This window comes from Bemisia tabaci, chromosome 6, assembly GCF_918797505.1.
Source record: "Bemisia tabaci chromosome 6, PGI_BMITA_v3".
Classification (NCBI taxonomy): Eukaryota; Metazoa; Arthropoda; class Insecta; order Hemiptera; family Aleyrodidae; genus Bemisia; species Bemisia tabaci.
Genome location: NC_092798.1, coordinates 25,798,648 through 25,820,875, shown reverse-complemented (window position 1 = coordinate 25,820,875; position 22,228 = coordinate 25,798,648). Strand labels below are relative to the sequence as shown.

The following is a 22,228-nucleotide window of genomic DNA, read 5'->3' as shown; positions in this document are numbered from 1 at the left end:
GGCAAAGTCTGAAATGCAATCATAACTTCATAATCTGCGTAAGAAATTGCGTTTTTTTGACTTCTCCCGCTTCAAAAACGATACCTACGGCACATGGTGATTTATTTGTTAGAAGAGTCGCTCCCATTCGTCGGCAAAAATCATCATGTGCCGACGCTTGCGCAGTTCCTCCGCGTACTTCGAGGAAAAAGGCAGGGCGAGGAAATATGAAACGTAAACACGCGATTTGTTTATCTGGTCTAATCCTGTTCAGGTGTTACTCGTCCCCACACAGGTATTTTGGCGGATTGACGTCGGCCATGATAGTTTGCCGACGAATGAACGACTCCTCTAACAAAATGTTCAACCTGTGCCGTAGTATCGTTTTCGAAGCGGGAAGCTCAAAAACCGCAAATTTTCTTTACGCAGATTGTGAAGTTATGAGGGCATTTCAGACTTTGCCGATGCGCTCATCGTGTTTTTGAGGCATTATCTATAAGAAAACAACTCTTATTTTTGCTCTACAAAGTTTGCAACAGGCCCTTTACGGAACTAAGTATAGAGAAAAGAAGACTCACAGAAGAATACAACAACATTCTCATTCTCGTCTAAAAGCTTCTCTAGCATTTTTACATTGACTTCTTCAATTCTCCCAGGAATTTGAAGAGTATCATCATCATTCAGCCAGGCTAAAACCTCATCTTCATCTTCTAAGTCTCCTAAAAAAAAAATTGAAACAATTATTAATTAAAAATAATAAAGAAATTTAAAAAAGGGCACAAACATCAGAATTCCTCATTTCCTTCAACGATTTCAACTATATTTTCTTATATTCTAGATAAATCCTGATACAAAATCTACCTGAGGCATAGTTTTGACAAATTACAACTGCTTTGCGTTTGAAGGTCAGAGACAATATAATTTGGAGGGCCTGCATTGCTATCTTCCATGCACTGTACAAGTTATCTTTAGAAGTCACTGCTTATATTGATGTAATGATGACGAATGACCCAGGTGTTGAGCAATTGGTGTAGCAAACTTAATTTAGTTTGCAAACGATTTTTTGCCAACTGCTTGATCCATCACTCATCACTTATCAGTGAGCCAATGAAATACTCAAAAAGTTGCTAATTAATCACCATTAGTTTTTTGGTAATGGCACTTTAACCGGACAGTGGAGCTAGGCCAATCAAAACTGATAAACCAACGAACTAACATCATGGGGAGAAAAATAGCATTGATCTCCGAACTTAACTTTTTACATTTCTTAGCTTCGGTCTCTATATCACACTAGGGGGTATGCCCCTGACCGCTACGAGGCCTAACCCTCAAGGGACATTTGGCGCCCTCTAAGACCTACTTTGATGGTCCCTTTTAATTAATCTAAATAAAGCTGACTCATCTACAGATTATCACCTGCCAATAGCCGCAAAAAGCATGAAAATTGGCTTTATAGAACGGTAGAACGAACTGTGACAAAAAATACAAATTTGGTGGTCAGAAAGCTTATAATACTGATGTCTCTAGTCTCTTTTGAGGCTTATATAAGCAGCTTCAATGTATCATCAGAACGATTGAATTCAAAGATCAGAGAATAAAATTCAAAGACAGATATGAGAAGGTAGCATAGAACATTAGTTTCAAACTTTTGTAAAAACCAGTGCTTGGATTACTTTCTATCCCCTCCACCGATAAATGATCAAGAAAGATTAGACTAACATTTTTTTGAGGATTATGTATTACCATGATACTGCAAAGAATGTTAATACAAGAACAGTCAAATAAGGAATGAGAGATGATTATTGCTGCACTAATGACCTTTTTTAAAAAAAAAAAAAAAAAAAAAAAAAAAAAAATGCTCTCAACACTCGAGGAATCAACTCCTTCCAACTTCCCAAATTACTGAAAATAGTTTACCTCTGTAGATAAGTGGCTCTTTATTTCTAAAGAATGCTAAGGCTGGGTAATTTCTTATTCCATGTTTCTTAGCAATGATAACATCTTCTGTGGAAACAAAAATTATTCCACTTTCATCTAATTCATCATCAATATTTTCTAGTTCTTCAAGAACATTGTTGCACTCTTCACCTTTCTCACATCGTCCACCTGAAAAAAAAAGGACAAATATTAAAGTCAATAACATACGGTCATGAAAACCTCCAGTCAGTGATAAACACCATTTTGACTCAATTATTCACAATGAAGAGATTGTCATCCCCAGAAAATTATAAGATAACAGATTCAATGATGAAATAAACGTCTTGAAAGAAAAGGTTTGTGAGAAAGTCTGAAATATATTTAAATGGTCTTCATTTTCCTGTTTTTTTTTTTCTTCTTTTTTTTACAGTTAGGAAGTATGCACAAATAAAGAGAGGAAGCGAAAATAGAAAGATAGACAAGAAAATATGTATCTACAGAAAAGGGAATTTTAAGCTCCTTCTGCAGCTACAGTACTAATTTCATGATTATTGTCATTTATATCTTACTGCTATTCCTCTGTGAGCATCTAGCTCTCAGTGGACAAAAAAAACTGATTCTATCATTAAAAAAAAACTAATAAAAAAATTTGTTAAAAAAAATGGCTGATGAATTTTTGGGGCCAAAAAAAAAAAATTATACTAATCAAGATATTAGACGAATAAAAAAATGTATACAGATTACCAATTGACAAAAAATTATTTACTTGCTTTTTACAGGATAAAAGAGGAAAAATCAAAAAGAGAAAAATGATAAGAAGGATACGCAAGGGAAGAAAAAAGAGGAATTGGTATGAAGAAAATGCGGCATGAATGAAAAGGAGGATGTTGAACAACTAACTGGTTCCACTTCAATGCTGTGACAAACTTCAGCATTCTTTAAGTGGTACCAAATGACAACATTCACGGGAACTTTAATGAATGGCAAGGAGGTGGCCAATTATTTTATCGCCTGAATTAAAATTGTGTAAAATAAAACATTGAGCAAATAAAATCTGAGAGTGTGAGATAAGAAGCTGTGTGCAAGTGAAGCAATTTTTGCGATTAGAGAAAGTGCTTAAAACAAGCCTGTTAAAAATGTATGAATGCATTAAATGTTTATTCCTACCCTGTATACATACACAGTTTTAGACAACTCAGATTAATTTCATGCAATTATAGAGAATGTAATTCAACATTTCATGTTTAAATTATCTACTGTTACACCTGCATTCTACTACTTCTTCGTTTTGTGGCTTAGTTTGAAAAACGACTCGGCTTTTGAACCGAGAGGGGGTGGGGGGTTTAGTTGTTTAAATGTTTACCCATCAGTCTTTTTGATGAAACCCTCTTAATTTATCACGTGAGGCCTGTTGCTTGAAATTTCATGGGCATCATGAGAGACAAATAAATTTTGGTAACTTTAGAATAATTTGGAACAAAATTTTTTAACATGGTAAAAAGTACCATTAAGCTTCTGATAAAATAATCTCAAGATAAAAGAGATTAATACATTACAAAAGCTTCTAAAAGAAACTTTCACTTTCAAAACTTAATTATGATAAAAGTTGACTTTAAATTCCTCAAATCTGTTACGGACTTCTGCTACCACATTAATGGTGTAAATCGAATTAAAGCAATAAGGAATTTAACTAATTGAATTAGAGCTAATTAGTCCAATCCCCAAGAGAAATAAAGAAATTATATTACTTGAAATTGGATGTGAAAAACATCGAAAAAATTGAAACATATATTTGAGAGATAGGGCTTGGTCATTATGCATGTACACATCTTTAGTTTTTGCAAAAACTTTATGGTAGAGACGGTATTTAATAAAAGGAACTATATTCCCTTTGCCAAATAAGTAACCCTTGACAATAGGATGCTATGTAGACTTCAAATAAATATTTTAAAACCGGCTTCAAAGTCAAAATGACAATCAAAATTATCGAACTTAATGAGATCATCATCTTTGGAGTTGTTCACTTTTAAAAGTTGAGTTTGCAAATTTTGGTGAAAAAACATTCCTACAATTGGTTAGTGTAAAAGCACATTAATCGTATATACAAAAACAACAAGTTAGATGTTGATTACTGAATACGTAGGTACAGAATATGGCAACAAATATGTTCATTCTGACAGTTGTTACTGAGTCATTCAAGACTCACTTTGAGCTTTTTTTAAGAATGATGGCCCACTTAATTCTTGCGCTGTAGATAGTGACCAAAGTCGATCCCGCCTTCCTACATAAACAACACAAATGCATCAACAGACTTGCCAAACTATACAGACAAAAATACCAAACTCCGATAAAATTGTTCATATAATTCAGAGTCTTCTGTATAACGCGACAATACAGAGACTAGTGCTAATTACCAAGCAGAAAAATTGTGTGCTGACAACTAGACATTTTTGTGGTTAAATGGCATGAAGAATGTAATTCTGTGGCACCACTAAAAGCACTTAGTAGCACATGTAAAAGCACATTTGTTAAGGCAGACAATTCTAAACTTATTTGTAGTTTTTGTAAAGGTAAATTGAAAAGAAAATTATGTTAATTTCTTTTACAAAATAAAAAATTCCACTACAATTAGGTGTTTTAAAAAAACAAGCTCTTATAAATCCTACAACTTGGGTGATAAATTGAATATGAGTCATTAATTAGCAAATAGGTGGTTGTGAGCTCTGCATAGCTTATCTTAAGATTTTTGTTACATTCAGACTTTAGCACAATCATCTGTAGGAGAATTTATGAAAAAAAAAAGATAAGTGTTCAAAGCAGGTTAGCTAAATCCGCTCCATAAAAAAGATCAAAGCAAACATTTAGTTGCTGAGTGATGTTGACTGACTAAAACTTAAATGATATCCACTTTAACTTGTAAAATAAATTGTTTCAAAGATACTCAAAAAATCCACAACTATAAGAGAGGTGATTCATGATGTTTTTTCCTGCCGGTAATGTGGTTATAGGTTTATTGAAAATACTGAATTGGTAATTTCTTTGGAGCAAAATACCTCCAAAAATAGTAAGCTCAAGAGTGTTCTACCTGAAATTCTGCGGTCTGGTTCTTGGGATAAGGAAATTTCTGGAGAGAAGGAAGACAGGAAAAAAATTGCCGAGAGTAAAGTTCTAAAATAACCAAAAATTGAATGAAGAAGCGAATGGTTCGATAAGCTACTTAATGTTGTGGGTCGTGGATTAAAATGGACTGATCAGCTAATGCTTGGAGGTGAATGACAGAAAATGAAAGGATACTTACTGAAGTACACAACAACATACTCATGTTCATCGATCAAGTCTTGCAGAATTTCATCCGTAACTTCCTCAATAGTTGCAGATTTTTTTTGCTCAATGAGCCACTGAAGAACTTCATCTTCATTCAACAGTTCACCTAGAGGAATAAGTTAGCAACATGAGAAAAAACAATGACAATGATAGTAATTCTAATTTTTTCAGGTATTTGTGAGATACCAGAATTTTAGGGAAAATATAATTTAAGGCAAATTCAAGTTTCAATGGATAATTTTGGGAGGAATATATAAAAGTTGAAAGGCTTTGCGTCAGTGTTGCTGAAAGGACCATTTCAGAGAGGACTTGGAGTTGAAGTTATTAAAACTTTGCTACCAAAAGCATGGCAAGAATACCTCCTGGGGAATCCTTACAGGAGCCTTTCTGAGGAGTGTATGCTGTGAGCATTTAACTAGTAATGAAACTTCTATGTCTCTGTCCGATACACCAGTTGTCATCCCTCCTTAGCGTTGCAAGGTTTTTACAGTGTTGTTGGGGAAAGGATTTTTGGAATCTATACTGCCATAAGCTTGACTCAATGCTACCATGTAAAGGCTTGCCAAAAGGTACATGTGCTGTGCTTGTTGAGACTTTGTCACAAAAAGGATAACTCAACCCATTACCATGTGAAGGTTGCAGAATTGTTTCCAGTGAGGTCATTTGGCATGCATTTCTTCATCGGAATGAAGGTAGCCTTTCTATTGCTTTAATGGGAAAAGGTAAATTTGTTCCGCACAAAAGTTTCGTTAACACTTTTAAAAAACGTTGCTGTGGATGCTTAGCAGCAAGGAATGTGACAACGCTTCCATAATGTTTGAGTCTATTTGGGAGAAAAAATTCAGTGACATGTACAAGTTAGGATTTAGATGCAAGATTCAAACTGAATTGTGAAAATTCCTTAAAGCTACTGTTTTAAAAAATGAGAACTTAAAAAAACTAAACTATACCTTCATAAATGCAAGGGATTTTGTCCTCAAAGTAGACAAGAGCGGGTAGATGATCAATTCCCAATTCCTTTGCTTCTGCTTGATTGTCAAGTCGCACAATTACAATATCCTCTTTATCAAGGTCATCGTCAATGTTTTCTAGCTCATTCAAAACCCGAATATCTTGTTTGTCGTCTTTATCATCTGTAAAATTGATTTCAATTCATGAGTGAAAACACTTCACCACATATGTCCATTCAAAAATCATTCGAATTTTGAATAACTTGTATTCATCTTATTTAAAATTTTAAAAAACTTAGACTATTGATCTATTTGTCTATCTACCTATTTGTAAATCCATCCAGGTATCTTTCAATCTACAGCTCTTTTAAAAAACTGTTAAACTAGAATCAGGCTGAACTTGGCATTTGTATACTCGGTGGAAAAGACCAAAAAGGTGAAAGAGATTAACAGCAAAACAACTTTTCGAAATAAGAATGTTTTTTGTAAGGCAACACTACTCACATTTTATACAACGCGTGTCCAGAAAGGTTTGTCACCAAACCTCGTGTGAACTAACTAATTAAGCTAACAAAATCCGAGTTATAAGAGCTTAAAGAATATTTCATTGACTTTCTAACATGACCTTGTTTAGCTTATTTGCCTACATTGCCTACAATTTTACATTTTTCCTTACATTGCCTAGAAATAGCTTTGACTCAGTGGATTATTGACCAAATGAGCTCAATGAAGTTGTGTTTGAAAGCTAACCAAATGATCTTGAATCTCTTACAACCCACAATTTGCTGGTTTTATTTATTCGTTTGTACGATGGTTGGTGACACGGCTTTTGAGACATCCTTGGCATCGAAAGTATTCAATTACCTGTTGTAGCCTATGCTCTAGAAAGAAAATCTGAGTTTTTCTGCCATAAATTGAGTATAAACTTCATATATTAACAAGAAGAGGGAAAAAAAGTTCCACGAAATAATTAGTCAATGTTTCTATTTTCTGATGAGCCCTATAAGAAATAAGAATGCTAATCAAAGCCCATTGGAAAATGGCCATGGTAACATTGGTTGACTAAATAGTAAAGTGGCTTACAGAATAAGACAGCAAGATAGGGAACTGTTTCAATCAGCTTCTCCATGATTTCATCTGTTACTTCTGGGATTTCACTATGCCTCTTCTGATGAATCAACCAACTGAGCAGCTCATCCTCTCGCAGAAGGTCACCTGAAAATAATGGGAGAAGAACATTGAAAACACTTGCTGGTTTCGACTTTGCATGATTGATAGTGCTTGAATGATAACATTAAAAGATCAAAAGCCATTTTTGGTTTTTTTTTCTGAGCAGTCATTTGGGGTTGTTCTGTTTAAGTACAGAAGAACAAAAATAAATTTACGACAAAAATTGACACAAAATATATTTTAAAAAAAACTTGCAGAATTTTTTCAGGAATGGACATGGAAAACAAATGTTTGTCTTTTCCCAAAAGGCATAGTTTTTGATACGGGTATTTTGGCAGGCTACCATTTGATTAAAAATAATACGATTCAAAAACAGACTGCACTGAAACTGAGAAAAGTAAGAGTCACAAGTTTGGAAAATGTTACCCAAGTAGCACAAATTACAATAAGTTGCAATATAAGTTTAATGACGTATGATGAACTTAATGGTTGATACTCTAAGCCCCCTCTCACTCCTCCCATAAAATTAAAAAATTCCGATTATTCTATCTTTATTGAATGATTTACATTAAAAACGACCTACAGAAGCATAAAAACACAAAAACTTGTGACCTGCGGGCAATCCGGGGGGCGCAGGTGACCTTGAGACTCGGAACATACAAGGTTACCCCGCGCCACATCATCTTTGAAGACTCAAAGCTCCGCTTCTAATCATTTCCCCAAGATGAACTTGGGCTTGTTTTAAACCTTAAGCCCTTTACTTTCATTTGGGATTGTTTTTGTTTTGCTCCGTGCGAACCAAACAATCGAAAATATCGAAAAACGAAAATTTACGAAAGGGGGACCTTGTATAATTCCCCCAAAAGTGAGTCAAAATTTAAAATTTTATTGATTTCATACCTATATTCTGAAAGCTCTTATTTTTCTGGATATTTTGACACCAAAATCATCTTTCTATGACAAATCGTTGAGAAGTTATGCTACTTTAAAGTTTTTGATTTTGACCCCCCCATCCCCCCCTTTTCCCTGGGGGTTAGGCAAAAAATATGACCAGTTTTGAATGTCCGGGAAGACCCTCTTTCATCCCTGAGAAAATCGTAGGATTCCATGTTTCGGCCGATTTGGCCGTTTTGTTGTAGGGTCCATTGCTGGTATAAAATTGTACACATTGATTCTTTGAGGCAACTGAGCATTTTGATCGAGACAGTTTTCGTCTTTGCCTAAGAATTAGCGGAAATTTGGTTTTTACTTTGTAAATCTTCACGATCGCTTTAATTCGAGTCTTTTAAATGTTTGATACATTATTAGTTCCAAAAACAGATTATGAGACAGCGTTAATGCTCAGGTTGATCAAATAATTTACAGAATTAATAGAACATAAAGAATACCTTCATATATATGAGGAATCCTCCTTTCGAAGTATACTAGACAAGGCATTGTTTCAATACCATACTCCAATGCCTCTTTCTTGTTGTCGATTTTGACGAATGCAATATTATTATTATCACACTCATCATCGATATTTTCGAGTTCAGTCAAAACTTTTTGACTTTTCTTCTGGTCTTTGTCATCTGTAAAACATGAAATATTGCAAAATATGTTAGAGATTAAAAATACAATGAAAATACACCTGAAAATATTTTTAAAAGTACATATATACATAATAGAAACGATGAGGAATGATGACATTTGTTATTCAGAAAAAAATCGTTTCAAAATTTTTGATGATAAATTTTGCTGATTAAAATTTTAAAAAAGTTATTTTCTCCAGATGTTTTTACATACACTGAAAGCACAATTAAAGCATGTTTAGGATTAGCTGTTACTGTATTAAGCTGCATTAGTGCGTACAGTTTCTTTCATATTTTCTCTGCATCCTTCTCTAATTTTAAGGATGGAGCAAATGAAAGAGAAAAACCAGACAATTGAAATCATTCAGAAATTCTAGGACCATCAATGGTATTAAATATGAAAATAGCATAATTACAAAACAAAACTGCCACATGCGGCATTTTTGAGATCAACATATCAAGCATTTCATCCGTGACATCTTCGATATGATCATCGTTCTGTTGATGATCGAGCCATTCCAACACCTTTTGTTCATCCTCCAAATTTCCTGTGGAAAGAAACCAAAGCAGTTAATGAAGGGACTTTTGACAATTCATTAAGTTTCATAATTCATAAAATAACAAAGAAAGTATGAATATGTTTCTTCTACCTACAGGAATCTTCCTCTTAAGTGGATTTTCTGAATTGTTTAAACTGCTGCCATCTTTCCCTAGGAATCTAATAAATTGAACCTTAGCACATTTAAAAGACAGAAGAAAGCTTTTAAAACACTACAGAAATAGTCCACGAATCAGTTGAGCTACAGGCTTTCATACAAGAGATGAAGCTAGAAATTAGGTGTTACAGTGTTAGACAAGTAATTAGTTTGCCCTGATCTCGCTCGTTCCTGGCCGACTCTTTTTTTTGCTTAGGGGTGACTATTCAGGCGACTTCGCTGCGCCTGCCAGCAAACGCGCCAGACTTTGAGTTGTGTGCGTTTGAACCGCAGTCGTACCAGGAGCGCATAATGTAACCAGTCAGACTTACAATCTTTCATCTCTCTGCCGATTTTGCGAATTTTTCATTCAGGACAGAGCCATTTTCCTTCTTATACCTTCTTGCTTCAATTTTTAATACAATCTCATTTTCGATTTCAGGGTTGCTGTTCCCTCTAATTACATTTGATGTTAAGATAAATTATTACTGTAAATACCTACATGTGTTACATACTATTTGATGATAATAAAATAATATATTTAGAAGCGGGACATGAGGCATTAAAGGTCTTGTTTAAGAAAGAATGGCAGGTGCCTACTGTCAACTTAATTATAAGTTTAACAAAATTTAAATTAATATTTGAGAATAATTAAAGGAACTGCAAATACTTTTGCAAAAGATGTAATGAGGTGTATCTACACCAGAGGTGAACTATCATTGAGATATCAAAGAAAGTACTGTAAAATAAATGTTTCAATTCAAAATTTTAGCAATAGACAGATTTATTGCGCTTGAAGGCACATTTCACCTGATGCTTCCTAAAAAATCTAATTAATTTCCCCTAAAATAAAGCTAAAGTATCTGGATACAGGAAAATGCTTTTGAATAGTCAAATTGAATGGTTTATTTTCCCATTTAGATATTTTTAACTTTATTTCAAGGAATTTTAGGAAATAAACAGCTAAAATGTGCTTAAAGGCAAAATGGATCCTTCTTCAAACTAATAATCCAAAGTGAAAGTGAGACCAATGTTTTAACAAAAGGTCTAAAAACACGACTTCTAGTTTCATCTGTGGATCTTCATTCTTGAACTGTTCCTTCATTTGGAGTAAAAGTTGATTCTATTTTGTTTGATACTTTGATGTTTGCTTACCCCTCCTATAGATTCACCTTAAATGTGCGGAACATCTGCATAGATTGAGGGGATAAGGCAATTTGAGATTTAAATCTGTCATCACTTAAGAAAAATCGAACATCCACTGAAAACAACTATTTAAAAAAGGGAGGAGCATACCGTCATAGGTAGTTGGAATGCCTTTTTCAAAGTACATGAGAGCTGGAATTTTCTCAATTCCATACTCCTTGGCTTCATCTGGGTTGTCCATTTTCACAAAGACCACACCAATTGCATCACATTCATCATCAATATTTTCGAGTTCGTTCAATACTCGCTGAGATTTGCGGTCGTTATTATCATCTGAAAAGAAGGAACCTTTAATTTAGAATGTGAACAGCAAAATTTTAAAGATTGTGAAAATTAAAGACATTCACCAAGATGGCAAGATCAGAACTGTTTCGTGACTTTTTGTGAAAAAATATAACGTGACCCCTTGAAATTTACTGTAATTTCTCCTAGATTATGAAGATCATACTCACAAAATGTTCAGGAAAATGCTTTTTAGTTTCTTCTCGTACGTTTTTTGAGCTGCTAACTTCAAACCGCATTAACTCTGGTTTGATTATACAAATTTAGGTGTTCATTATCATCTCAGAATGACCGTAAAACACTTCTCTATACTCTGGCATCAATGACTCGACTTTGAGTTTTCGTGGATTAAGGTCCTTTTCCTCTTAGACAGTTACACATAAAGGTTTTATTTATGAAGGTAGGGATACAGAGATGTTTCTCCGGAGCTGTGGGAAAAATCGAAAATTGACTAACTTAAAAATTTCCCAGCTAAAAAAGATAGTGGATACAGAAAAGCAGACGTTGATTATTGCGTCTCTTTTATACCACAAATAATAAAAACTGACCTCAACATGTCTTCATTCATAACATACATATGAATTTAAGTAATCGGATAGATATTTCTGTAACCAGTTAAGGTCCAATCCTTACTGATCCAGAAAAACTCTCTTAGATAACTCTGCTTTTAGATAATAAGTATTACATACATTAAATTCCTTGGAGGGAAATAAATAACTCACAGAATAAAACAGCCAATGTTTTCCCTTCTTTGATGAGTTTATCCAGCATTTCATCTGTAACATCCTCGATTTCATCCTTTTCCAGCTGGCTGACCAACCATTCCAAGATTTCGTTCTCATTATCAATGTCCCCTAAACAATGAACACATGGGAAACTGTTTGAATAAAAAGTTGACTCAATAGACAAACAAAACAAATGTGACAAATTCATGAAATAGGTACCTTCAACTCAACTGGCAAAACTTTTGGAATGAGTAAAAAACGTACAGTGGAACAGGATGATAACTTTCCAATTTTTGATTTGTAAGAGTCTTTAAAACAGAAAGAATGGATACTAAAAGCATCAGCTCAGAATTTCAAGACTAAAAAACATGATGAATAATCTTTCTGACAAATGCAAAAAACAATACCCAAAGTAACACCCACTTCACCAATTTTTCATGTGATGACCAATCTTCACCTTCAAACTTTAATAGTCATTAAAAACTTTAACTGTCGTCAATATTTTTCATTTTCAGGTGTTCTCTTTCTTTACTGTGAATGACATAGAATTAAAGAAGAAGACTGAAGAACATACTGAAGCCATACTAAAGAAATAGCAGGAAACTTGGCTGATTGCCCTGGGAATGACTTTTTTTCTATTCACTCCAAACGTCTTTCCAGAGCCCATCAAGAAGTATAACAAATAATCACCATAGTGCAGGCCATCCAAAAGCATTGTCAAACTTATCCTGCTTGGGGACCTCACAAACAAAGGCTGCGCAGGGACCCGCACTTTCAAATTAGGACTACTAAAAATGGTTTGTAAACGATAGCATACAGGAGATCCAACAGTGAACGTCATACAAAATCACATTCAAAACTTTCACACAGTTTTGTGTGGGATTTGATACACACATTTGTTACATTTGGAGTGTCCTTAGATATACACACACACAGTACGTCACAGTATATTGAGGCTTGTAATTGAGTTTTGAGACATACCATCAAATACATTTGGAATCTGCTTTTCAAAATAGACTATCGCAGGTAATGAGTCAATGCCATATTCACTGGCAACTTTATCATCATCAATTTTGACGAACTGAATCCCATGTTTGTCACAATCATCATCAATATTTTCCAGCTCTGCCAAGACCTGCATTGAATCTTCATCATCGTTGTCATCTAGAAAATAAACAAATGTTTCAATAGAAAATTGCTCGGTCTACGCACATGACAATTTTGTAATAAACTCTGTATTGATTATGGATTGTCATGGATGCCAAACAGACCATCGTGCATGACGTTATGACAAAACAACTCATTTGGTATGGTCATGTCCAGAGAATGGCAGGAGACAGGTTGCCGAAGAAGGTCCTTGACTGGGTTCCTCCTGGGAGAAGACGCAGAGGGCGCCCAATGAAAGGTTGGAGGGAAGGGATTGAAGCGGAAATGTTAAGGTGCTCAATCCCCCAAGATTTGTGGTTTGAAAGAGAGCAGTGGAGGTTAGGAGTCGTAGAGCGCAAGGGAGTGCTGTAAAGCGACTTATATGTATGTACTCTGTATTGAATATTAAAGTTTTAAGAAACAAACACTGAAGAGAGAAAAATGTTGATTGTAAAAAATTATTTTTATAGAAATTAATTGATTACAAAGAGAAAATTATTAAAATTGGAGCAATCTAAAAATACTTGCCTATAAGAGAAAAGAAATACTTACAGAAAAACACGACTAGATTATCAATTGAGCCGATGAGTGTGTTCAAAGTTTTTGCTGTTACATCTTCAATGACATCGTCTTCATCTCCTGTGGATTTATTTTGAACTAACCACTCAAGCACATCTTCTTCTCGAGTTAATTCATCTGAAATCACACATCACTTATGTTACAGGTGAGTAGTAGTAGTAGTAAAATAATTTTATTTTAAAGCGGTGCTTTAGCATCTAAGGCCGAAACTAACAACAACATGAAAACATTGTACAGAAGAAGAAAAACATGGAATAAATATTGGGAGAGACATTAAATTCTTATTTGAATTTTCAACTTGAAATATGTTTATATGCTTTCAAAAAATGTTCAGGATGACAATTCTGCTGGTAATTAGCTGCGTAGGTGACACACTTGACTATTATCATAGGTACTGGTCTAATTGACCCTCTTGCAGTCGCCTTTTCACCTTATTAAAACAATTAAATTTGATATTTTCAGCCATTCACTAAAGAATGAATTTATCATCAAAGTAAATTTGAGGGGATGGCTCCAATATTCACTTGAACATATTCTACTGTAAGCTTCATAATTTGCAGGTATCTAATATTTGATTGATTTCATGTTTGAGTGCGGGTACTATGAGTGAACTGAGATTTAGGATACCTTTGGTTTCTGAATTGAACAATTATTGAAGGAGACATAACAAAGTAACCTTATCAACGCCCTGATCATTGAAACTATGTCAGCACGACACGAAAATACAAGGCACTATCTTAGACATGAAACATAATTCGAATCAGATGTCTTATCAGGCTGCTTTAATCTTTCAATAATTAACCTGCTCCTAAAATACATGCATTTAAATGAGGAGGGCTACCTAATGACATCACAAGGCGGTACTTTCTCTCACTTTTACATACATTTTTCTACACATTTCCATAAGACAAAAAATAGTTGTAAAAAATACTGCAATCCCAGCTTTTGAAGGACATTTAGATGAACTAATACCATTTTTTGTGCCAACTCTCCATTATTTGAACTTTATGGTTCACTAGGAACAAAAAAAAATATATTATTGGTTCATGAACCAATTGAACTTGTAAAAAATGTCTTACGGTCATAAATGATGGGAATTTGATGCCTGTAGTACACAAGTTTTGGTAGTTCTCCTAAGTTGTATTCTTCTGCAAGAGCTTCATCGGCTATTTTAACAAATCCAATTCCTAGTTGATCAGCTTCATCATCAATATTTTCCAGTTCCTGTAATGCCTTTGCACATTTCTTGCAGTTTGGTTTGTCTAAACAAAAAAAAATCACTGTCAAGCTTGATGAACAGGTAAAAAAAGGCAAAGATGTAAATTTAGAAAATTTATATTTGTTTCAAAAAACTGTTGAGGGGAATAAGAGAACCAGAAAAATATTTAAATTATGAGACATTGAAGCTGAATAACTGTTCTTCTATTTATTAGAATCAACGTCACAGTTCTGATGAAAACCTTGAGTTTCAGATTCAGGACTCTCCTTCACTTCCCTAAGGGTGCTGAAAGGGAGACTGCTTTGAGTTAATGGAATTTTATCCTTTATGGTTGATTCACACACTACCCAATTTTCCACTGAATTTTATATCTGAAGTTTCTAAACATGCATGATGTTGATGCTGTGTTGACGCTTCACGTTCACTTTAGATGATTACTTTTACATAATTATTCTTCTGATTAAATAATGAAAATTTAAAAAATCCATTATTGTTGAGCAAATAAACTGACTTCCTGATTGAAATGTATTTGACTTCATCCTTTTTATTTAAAGGAGCTTCATTAAATGTGTAGCATACTTAGGAAGTATTGAGAGGAATTCAGAGATGAGAAATAGAAGCAAAAAGAGAAGATAGATAGATGTGCAGACGTAAGTTAAACATAGTGACAATACAATAGAGACTAAGACATAGATTCATGGAACACGTAAGTATTCTTATGAAGAGAGTAAAAATTATTTTAAACGAGATCGAAGAGTGTTGGAAATTGTTGAAAAATTAAGAAGTACATGAAAGAATTTAAAAACAGAAGTAACATAGAGCAAGAGTGCTGGGACTGAATGCGGGCAATGCCAAAGCAAACAAATAATTTTGAAATAAATTAGAGTGAAGTATCAACATCACATGGCTAAAAAAAGACAGGGAAAGCGAGTCATCAAATAGGAGGACAAAGATGGGATGCAGAAAGAAAATACTTCATTTTACTTCACTGACTGACTTTTGTTTTTTTATGAGAAGGCGAAGATGTTTAGGAATCACTGGAAGAGGAGCAGAAGAAAATGGATTTAAAAATCTTAAATGTGTAGCTATTCTTTTTAGAAGAAAAACAATTGCAGATAGGTAAGCAAAATAGACCATGATCAAAGAATAAGTTAAGATCCACTGATTGCTTTAAAGTGTGATGTAATCATTGCTCCGGGAGCTTTTCAGCTTCTAAACACAACTTAATTTGCCAAATTATTTTCTCTAGAGAAACTATTTCATACATTTTTCAAGGAATAATATAGCCATTTATCATAAATATTTATCAATAGTAAAAAATAAGGGGAAAATTTAATTTTTAAAATCCATGCCTATTTACATGTATTTGGAAGAGAAATTGTTTGAGAATTCAACTGAAGTGTTTTTCTGGATTCTTGGAAATGTATATTTCAGATACAAATGAAAGAAAAATAAAGGAAGATACTCCATAATCAGGAAAAAGCTATCTTTTTGGAAGGAGGCAGGGGACAAACAAAATGACGAGACAGAGTGAGTGATAGATTCAGACAAAGACAGAGCTTGAAGGGCAACAGAGTAGCCAAGAAAAGAACAGTACACTGTTGACAGGTTTTTGGAATACTTACTGGAGTTGCTTGGAGAGCATGTTTCCTGGTTCGGACCTATTTAAAAGTCAATATACTAATTAAGTATATACAAACAAACAAATGAAAAACACTGCATTAGTCCAGAGTAAGATGTTTCGTTTAGTTCAACCAGATAACTTTGAAAATCTGGATTACTGTTGTTTTTGTTCCAATGAAGGATACAAAATATGAATTGAAATTCTTAACATTGCTGTTCTTCATAAGTTCAGAAAAAAAAGAAAAAGAAAAAAAGTGTTTACACTTGAGAGGAAACAATAGCCTCACTTCGATGACACTGCTTCAAGGCTTTCATTTCTTGGCCCAAAATTAAATCAGAAACGTTTTAGAAAAAAAAACATAAAAAAAAGAAAACAGAGAAAGAATCAAGCAATTTAATTTTTCAGATTATTTCTTAAACGGGACTCGGGACTACAACCGTAGTAGTGAGCAAAATCAGGAATGAGCTTTCTCAAACTTTTCATGAACATTAAAGGGAAAGGATGCAACTATTCCTCCTCTGCTGTCAGAATAAACGAAATATCTTACTGTCCCATTCACAGCTAAAAATTGTACATGATTAGAAAAAAGCTGAACTCTAGATAATCTAAAAAGCTGAAAGATCATCTTGGTTCAAGTCATTTTTGATCGTCCCAGAAACTTAAACCAAGCTAAAAAATAAATTTATGCTACTTGAATTGAATAAAAACAATTAAAATGAAAAAAAAGCACCATGAAATTGGCAACAAAATTTGAAAATGAGTAAAAGAGCAATAGAAACTTAATATAAGTAAATACACATATGAGAACATGTAGACCGCATACTACATGTCAGAAACAAGTCCGGAACTTAGTGGACGTCATCATCAATAAACTTTGTATTCAATCGTTTCGTAGAATCACTGTTAAGTAAACCTGAATGATTTCAATTTTTATTTTCTTCAGAGAGTTTGTTAGTGACACACTCAAAGCTATGTTAACTGACATGAAAGACATGATTAAATCATAAAAACTGATAGGTTTATATTCAAAAGTCTACTGATTGAAAACTTTATATCGCAGTGAAAATATTCATTTAACTACCAACTGTCCATTTTACAATAAGTCGCTCCTGGACTCTTAGTATTCTTTCATTCAGCCTACCCTTAGCAATTGATAAATATCAGAGTTTTAGTTGTTTAAAAAAAAAAAAATAAAACCCTCAGAAGCAGCAGTTAGAGCAGCATATTGAAATATGAGAATAACACGTTCTAAAAAGTTGAGATGTAAAAGTTGAGAGTGATGAAAAATAAAAACAAACAAGCCTACGCAAAAAAAAAAATTTTGGAATAAATTGAACGATTTTGAAAAATTACTGAAAGACAGTACACGAAGAGAAAATGATAAAAATAAGTTATTGAAGCACAATAATTAAAAAACATCTGGTGAACTATAATACTTTAGGTACTAAAGTATCGGGAAAAAGGACATAGATGTGCCTTCAAATGCACACTGGTGCATAATCATATTGACATGATTAGCAGTAACAGTTATTCGGCCTGTAAGCTATTCACACTACTTACAGAAAAGAACTGCTACAAATTCGGTATCTTCGATAATTTTTCCTAAAATTCTTGCGTTGACTTCTTCTATCCTGTCCGGCAAATCCATTGCTTCAAGACTTGTGAGGAAGTCGAGGACATTTTCCTCGTCCATAAGATCTCCTATTGAAATAATAACGTCAAGTTTTAGAAACAGCTAGTCTCAAAAATTGACAACAGCAAAAGCTCCTAATGTTCACACGGTAAATGAATTCATGCTTGGGTAGTTTAAAAATTTAGTTTCTACGTATTCATGTGGACCGATTGAAACTACCACCGACCTTAACAGGGGTGCAGAAATTGCTCGATCAGCCGATCGCGAAGAAAATAAGAGGATAATTGAAAAAGGAAATTTGAACGCAGAAAGCAGAAGGCATTTCCGGGAAAGAAACTATCAAATGCGTCATTTTTTAAGAAAGAAACTACCAAACGTAATACTTTCAGCGAGGGGAATTGATCAACGCGCTCTTTCAAGTGCGAGAAATATGAAAAAGCGCGCTGTCTTATGTGGACAGCGATGTGACGACTGCCTGAGCAGCATTTCCACAATTACATTGTCGTGAAAAATGGTGACCTCACTTACGCGCTGACTCATTCCTTTCGGAATCGCGTCGATTATTCGTGAACTACAAAAAAAAAAACTACTAAACTAGTAAAAAAATCTCAAAAAGCTGCAAGATAAAGGTAAATATATATATATTAAAAAAAAGAAGACAATAACTGCCTCACTGAATAAAAAGGGTATTCTAACTGACTAGCACCAATCCACATAGTAATATTATTCACTGAGTAATTCACTCAGACGCTGACTTATTCTTTTGCCGATCCATGTAGTGGCGTGGCGTAAATGATCGATTATCGATATTTCTCCATTTGAAGCTATGATAAAGAATCGATTATTAAGGTGTTCGCAGCGAACACCTTGTTAATCGATCCTTTTCCATAGGTTCGAATCACAGATCTATCGATATATCGCAAAGCACGCCACGCCACTGGCATGTCGTTCATTCATGAGAAAGGAAACTTTTCCGCCCATGAGAACTACTCAGGGCGACTCTCACAGAAATCTGGGTGACCCAAGGAAATGTTCTACATTGATACCAACTGAATCTGAGTGATAATGAAAAAGTAAGAATCCTAATATGCCACTCTTCATGAAAAGAAACATGAAAATCCAACCTTCGTAGATGATGGGTTTTTTATCCCTGAAGTAGGTGAGAGCAGGGAAGTTTTTGATTCCATAGTGTTTGGCCAGCCGCTTATCGTTGATTTTGACGAAATCCACGCCGAATGTGTCCGTGTCATCATCAATCTGTTCCAATTCTGCTAGCACTTTGTCGCACGTCAGGCAACTTCTCGCATCTGAAATTCAAACAAAGTTCACTCTTGGTAAAAATCCTAGGACTTCAGAAGAAATGTAAATGACACAGTCAAAAAAAAAAAGAAAAAAGGGCATTGTGAATCACCCAGTTTTTTAGATAGATTTACGGACAACAAGCACGCGTCATGGAATGGGAGTACGACAAATTTGCCAAATTAATATTCAATTTTTTCGGAGGAAAACTTGTGATTGTTCTTAAAAGTTTAATCCCAAGTTGATCATAAATCGAACATTGAAGTGAAAGTCTCTAAAATAAAAAAAAAAAAATTACTTGGATGATGAACAAAACACTACAGAAAGTAAAACCATGATAAATCTACTTCGAAACAATCTCATTTACCTTTTGAAACGTTCTCCGTGTTCTAATAATTTGGAATTATTCAAACAATAAAAATTTCCCTCTTCTCTCTTTTCCCCTCTCTTGCGAAAAAATAAACTGTCGTTTTTGATCCCGAAATATCTCTCTTTGAGAATCAGCGTACATTTAAACAGATATGATTCACGTGAAAGAGGTTCATTGCATTGGAGATTGACGGAAACTCTTCCCTATCGCGTTGAGAGCACTGGGAACTGATCCACAGAAACCGCGAACCGGACAGAAGAGGAGCGTATTACAAAGCGTTAACTTTTGTACTTGTGCGTTCAAGTTACTCACCCATAGTAAGGCAGTCTTTGGAGACTTGGGTCAATAACATCCCGCCCCCGCCCCCCTCCCCCGGACAACCCTAGATAATTTAAAAAGTAAATTGAACCATATTGATAATTCGTACTTTTTTCTTGATGAGTAGTGCGTAAAAACGAGACTCCATGGAAAACAGTAGTGTTGATGGTACAAACAATATCCGCATTCTTTTTTTAAAACCGTCAATAATTGTGATGACAAAGAGGAGAAGGCTTGAATGCTCTGATTGTAATGTAAATGGCAGGTTCGGCTGTGTAATTTTTGGAGAGAGAAAACGAAAATTGACAGATTTTCATGGATGACAAAGAAGATATCTTTATTTGGATCTTTAATTAAAGATGATCTCGTGGACACCCATGAGTTTCTAACTTTTGCCAGGGTACCTCATCAAACATGAACATCATGTGTAAAAATAACCAGACGACAACGATTATCAAATCGACAAATGACGAAAGGATTTGGCGCCTATGAATGAATTGAAGCAAAGGCAAGAACCAAAATGAGAATGGACGTGCCGTAGACGCCCCACGTTTGGCAGCTCTACACATTCGACTGATGGCAGACGAGCGCCCCTTGCCGATCTATCGTCAAAACGCTTCTACACTGCCGTGCCAAGGAAAAACGCCGAATGAACCTTCAGGCGTTGCCAAATTTGCTTCAATTAAATACGAATTAATTGGGAAAGTTGCATAATATTTTTCTTCTAATTTTTCAGACAATTTTTTCCGCAATTTCATCTAAATCGTCAGAAAATTTAAAGGAAAAATATACTTAACTTTCCTCAAAAGTACGTGTATTATCTGGGGAAATTTGGCAACTCCCGAATGTTCATACGGCGTTCTTCCTTAGCATGGCAGTACATACACACTGACGCCTTGAAAATTCGAGAGTTTGGCAAGAGCGCCGTCTAAAATGTCCATCGATGCCAAGTTTATCCGAGAGACGCCTTTAGGAGTAAGGAATGAAAGCGAACTACGAGCGTCTCGCTTCTTTTAAGAGACTCAAGCGCGCATCTCGCGCATGCGCAAATACTCACCGTCGTGCGAACTGAGAGCGAAGTGCGGAGTGAAAATGACTTCGTTTTTAGCGACTCAAGAGGCCTGGGACCCCAGACGCACGCCCAAAGGCCATTGAACGCGCGGCGCGCGACGTGCAACTACCCAGCTTTTCACACGTTCACCAGGGATGCCGAGCCGACGCGGCGACGGGCCGACACATAATTGCCGAAAAGTGAACGCTTCAAGTTCGCTTTGGCTGAACACTCTTTTAGGTGGGTCTGTTCACAAAGTAAAATTAAATTAATTTTCTTCAGCTTAAGGCTTAGATACACACGGCGATTAATCGCCGCGAGTGAAAGACGAAAGCCACTGGAGAGCCTAGATTTCGATATATCGACGTCAATGGATCGAAATCAAGGCTCTCCATTGGCTTCCGTCTTTCAATCGCGGGGATTAATCGCCGTGTGTGTCTAGGCCTTAAGACTAAGGCACCATTCCGGGGCGCAAAATCTTCACAATTCCTCGATCTTAAGATTGAAGACTCGCTGTGTGCTTCACTAGGAAATGGTGTTCACCGCGGTAGGTCCGGCACCAAGGAATTCCGAGCGCTCAACGATTAAAGCGCGCACCGTGGGGAAACGCGCAATGCGTGAGGTATTCGTGCAGTCTCGTAGGCGCTGATAAGCGGTCCGTCAAAAACGCGCAATGCGTGAAGTATTCCTGCAGTCTTGTAGGCGCTAGTACGCGTTCGGCGCCGACCGCACTGTGTTTGGCGCGATTATTTTAAGTCAACGCTTTTCAACTTGGTACTACCATTAAGTTTTTGCACACTCTGTATGGATTACTGTCATTTATACCAAAAATGACCTGAGATCTGACTACTTTTCTTCTGCTTATTTACACGCTGTGAACATCAGCTCCTTTGGGTGCTCCTACATTTCGAATTTTTGACTCTCAGTTTGATCACCCCATTTTACGCAATAAGTCACGTAGTATTGTCACATAATTATAGAAAGGGAAGGGGGAGGGGGATATTCCTTTTCCAAACCCGACCCGGCAAATTCTTGAATACAGCCGATAAATTTTCTTGAGGTATTATTTTGACTTAAAGCGTTATTTCTCGTCGACATTAGGGTTTTTTTTTTTTTTTTTTGTTAAATCCGTGCGGATTCAACTCAACGTCAGCATTTTCAACTAAAAAA

The 22,228-nt window shown here is 35.2% G+C and overlaps 1 protein-coding gene across 8 annotated transcripts in view; it reads right to left on the bottom strand.

The window, feature by feature from the left end:
* The window catches only part of LOC109042410 (uncharacterized), a 116,418-nt gene that overhangs the window by 44,863 nt on the left and 49,327 nt on the right, over nt 1–22,228 (bottom strand). For 3 of the 8 annotated variants that reach the window (XM_072301519.1, XM_072301514.1, XM_072301518.1), the window contains exons 2-17: nt 19,145–19,327; nt 17,948–18,088; nt 16,389–16,424; nt 14,624–14,806; nt 13,518–13,661; nt 12,801–12,983; nt 11,817–11,948; nt 10,903–11,085; nt 9,328–9,459; nt 8,729–8,911; nt 7,254–7,385; nt 6,171–6,353; nt 5,195–5,326; nt 4,103–4,177; nt 1,897–2,085; nt 558–698 (exon numbers count right to left, since the gene is read on the bottom strand). In XM_072301519.1, coding sequence (XP_072157620.1) covers nt 558–698; nt 1,897–2,085; nt 4,103–4,177; nt 5,195–5,326; nt 6,171–6,353; nt 7,254–7,385; nt 8,729–8,911; nt 9,328–9,459; nt 10,903–11,085; nt 11,817–11,948; nt 12,801–12,983; nt 13,518–13,661; nt 14,624–14,806; nt 16,389–16,424; nt 17,948–18,080 — 2,161 coding nt within the window. In that variant the 5' untranslated portion in view covers nt 18,081–18,088; nt 19,145–19,327. The remainder of the gene's footprint in view (nt 1–557; nt 699–1,896; nt 2,086–4,102; nt 4,178–5,194; nt 5,327–6,170; nt 6,354–7,253; nt 7,386–8,728; nt 8,912–9,327; nt 9,460–10,902; nt 11,086–11,816; nt 11,949–12,800; nt 12,984–13,517; nt 13,662–14,623; nt 14,807–16,388; nt 16,425–17,947; nt 18,089–19,144; nt 19,328–22,228) is intronic. The other 5 variants (XM_072301516.1, XM_072301515.1, XM_072301517.1 and 2 more) reach the window with 5 other exon arrangements.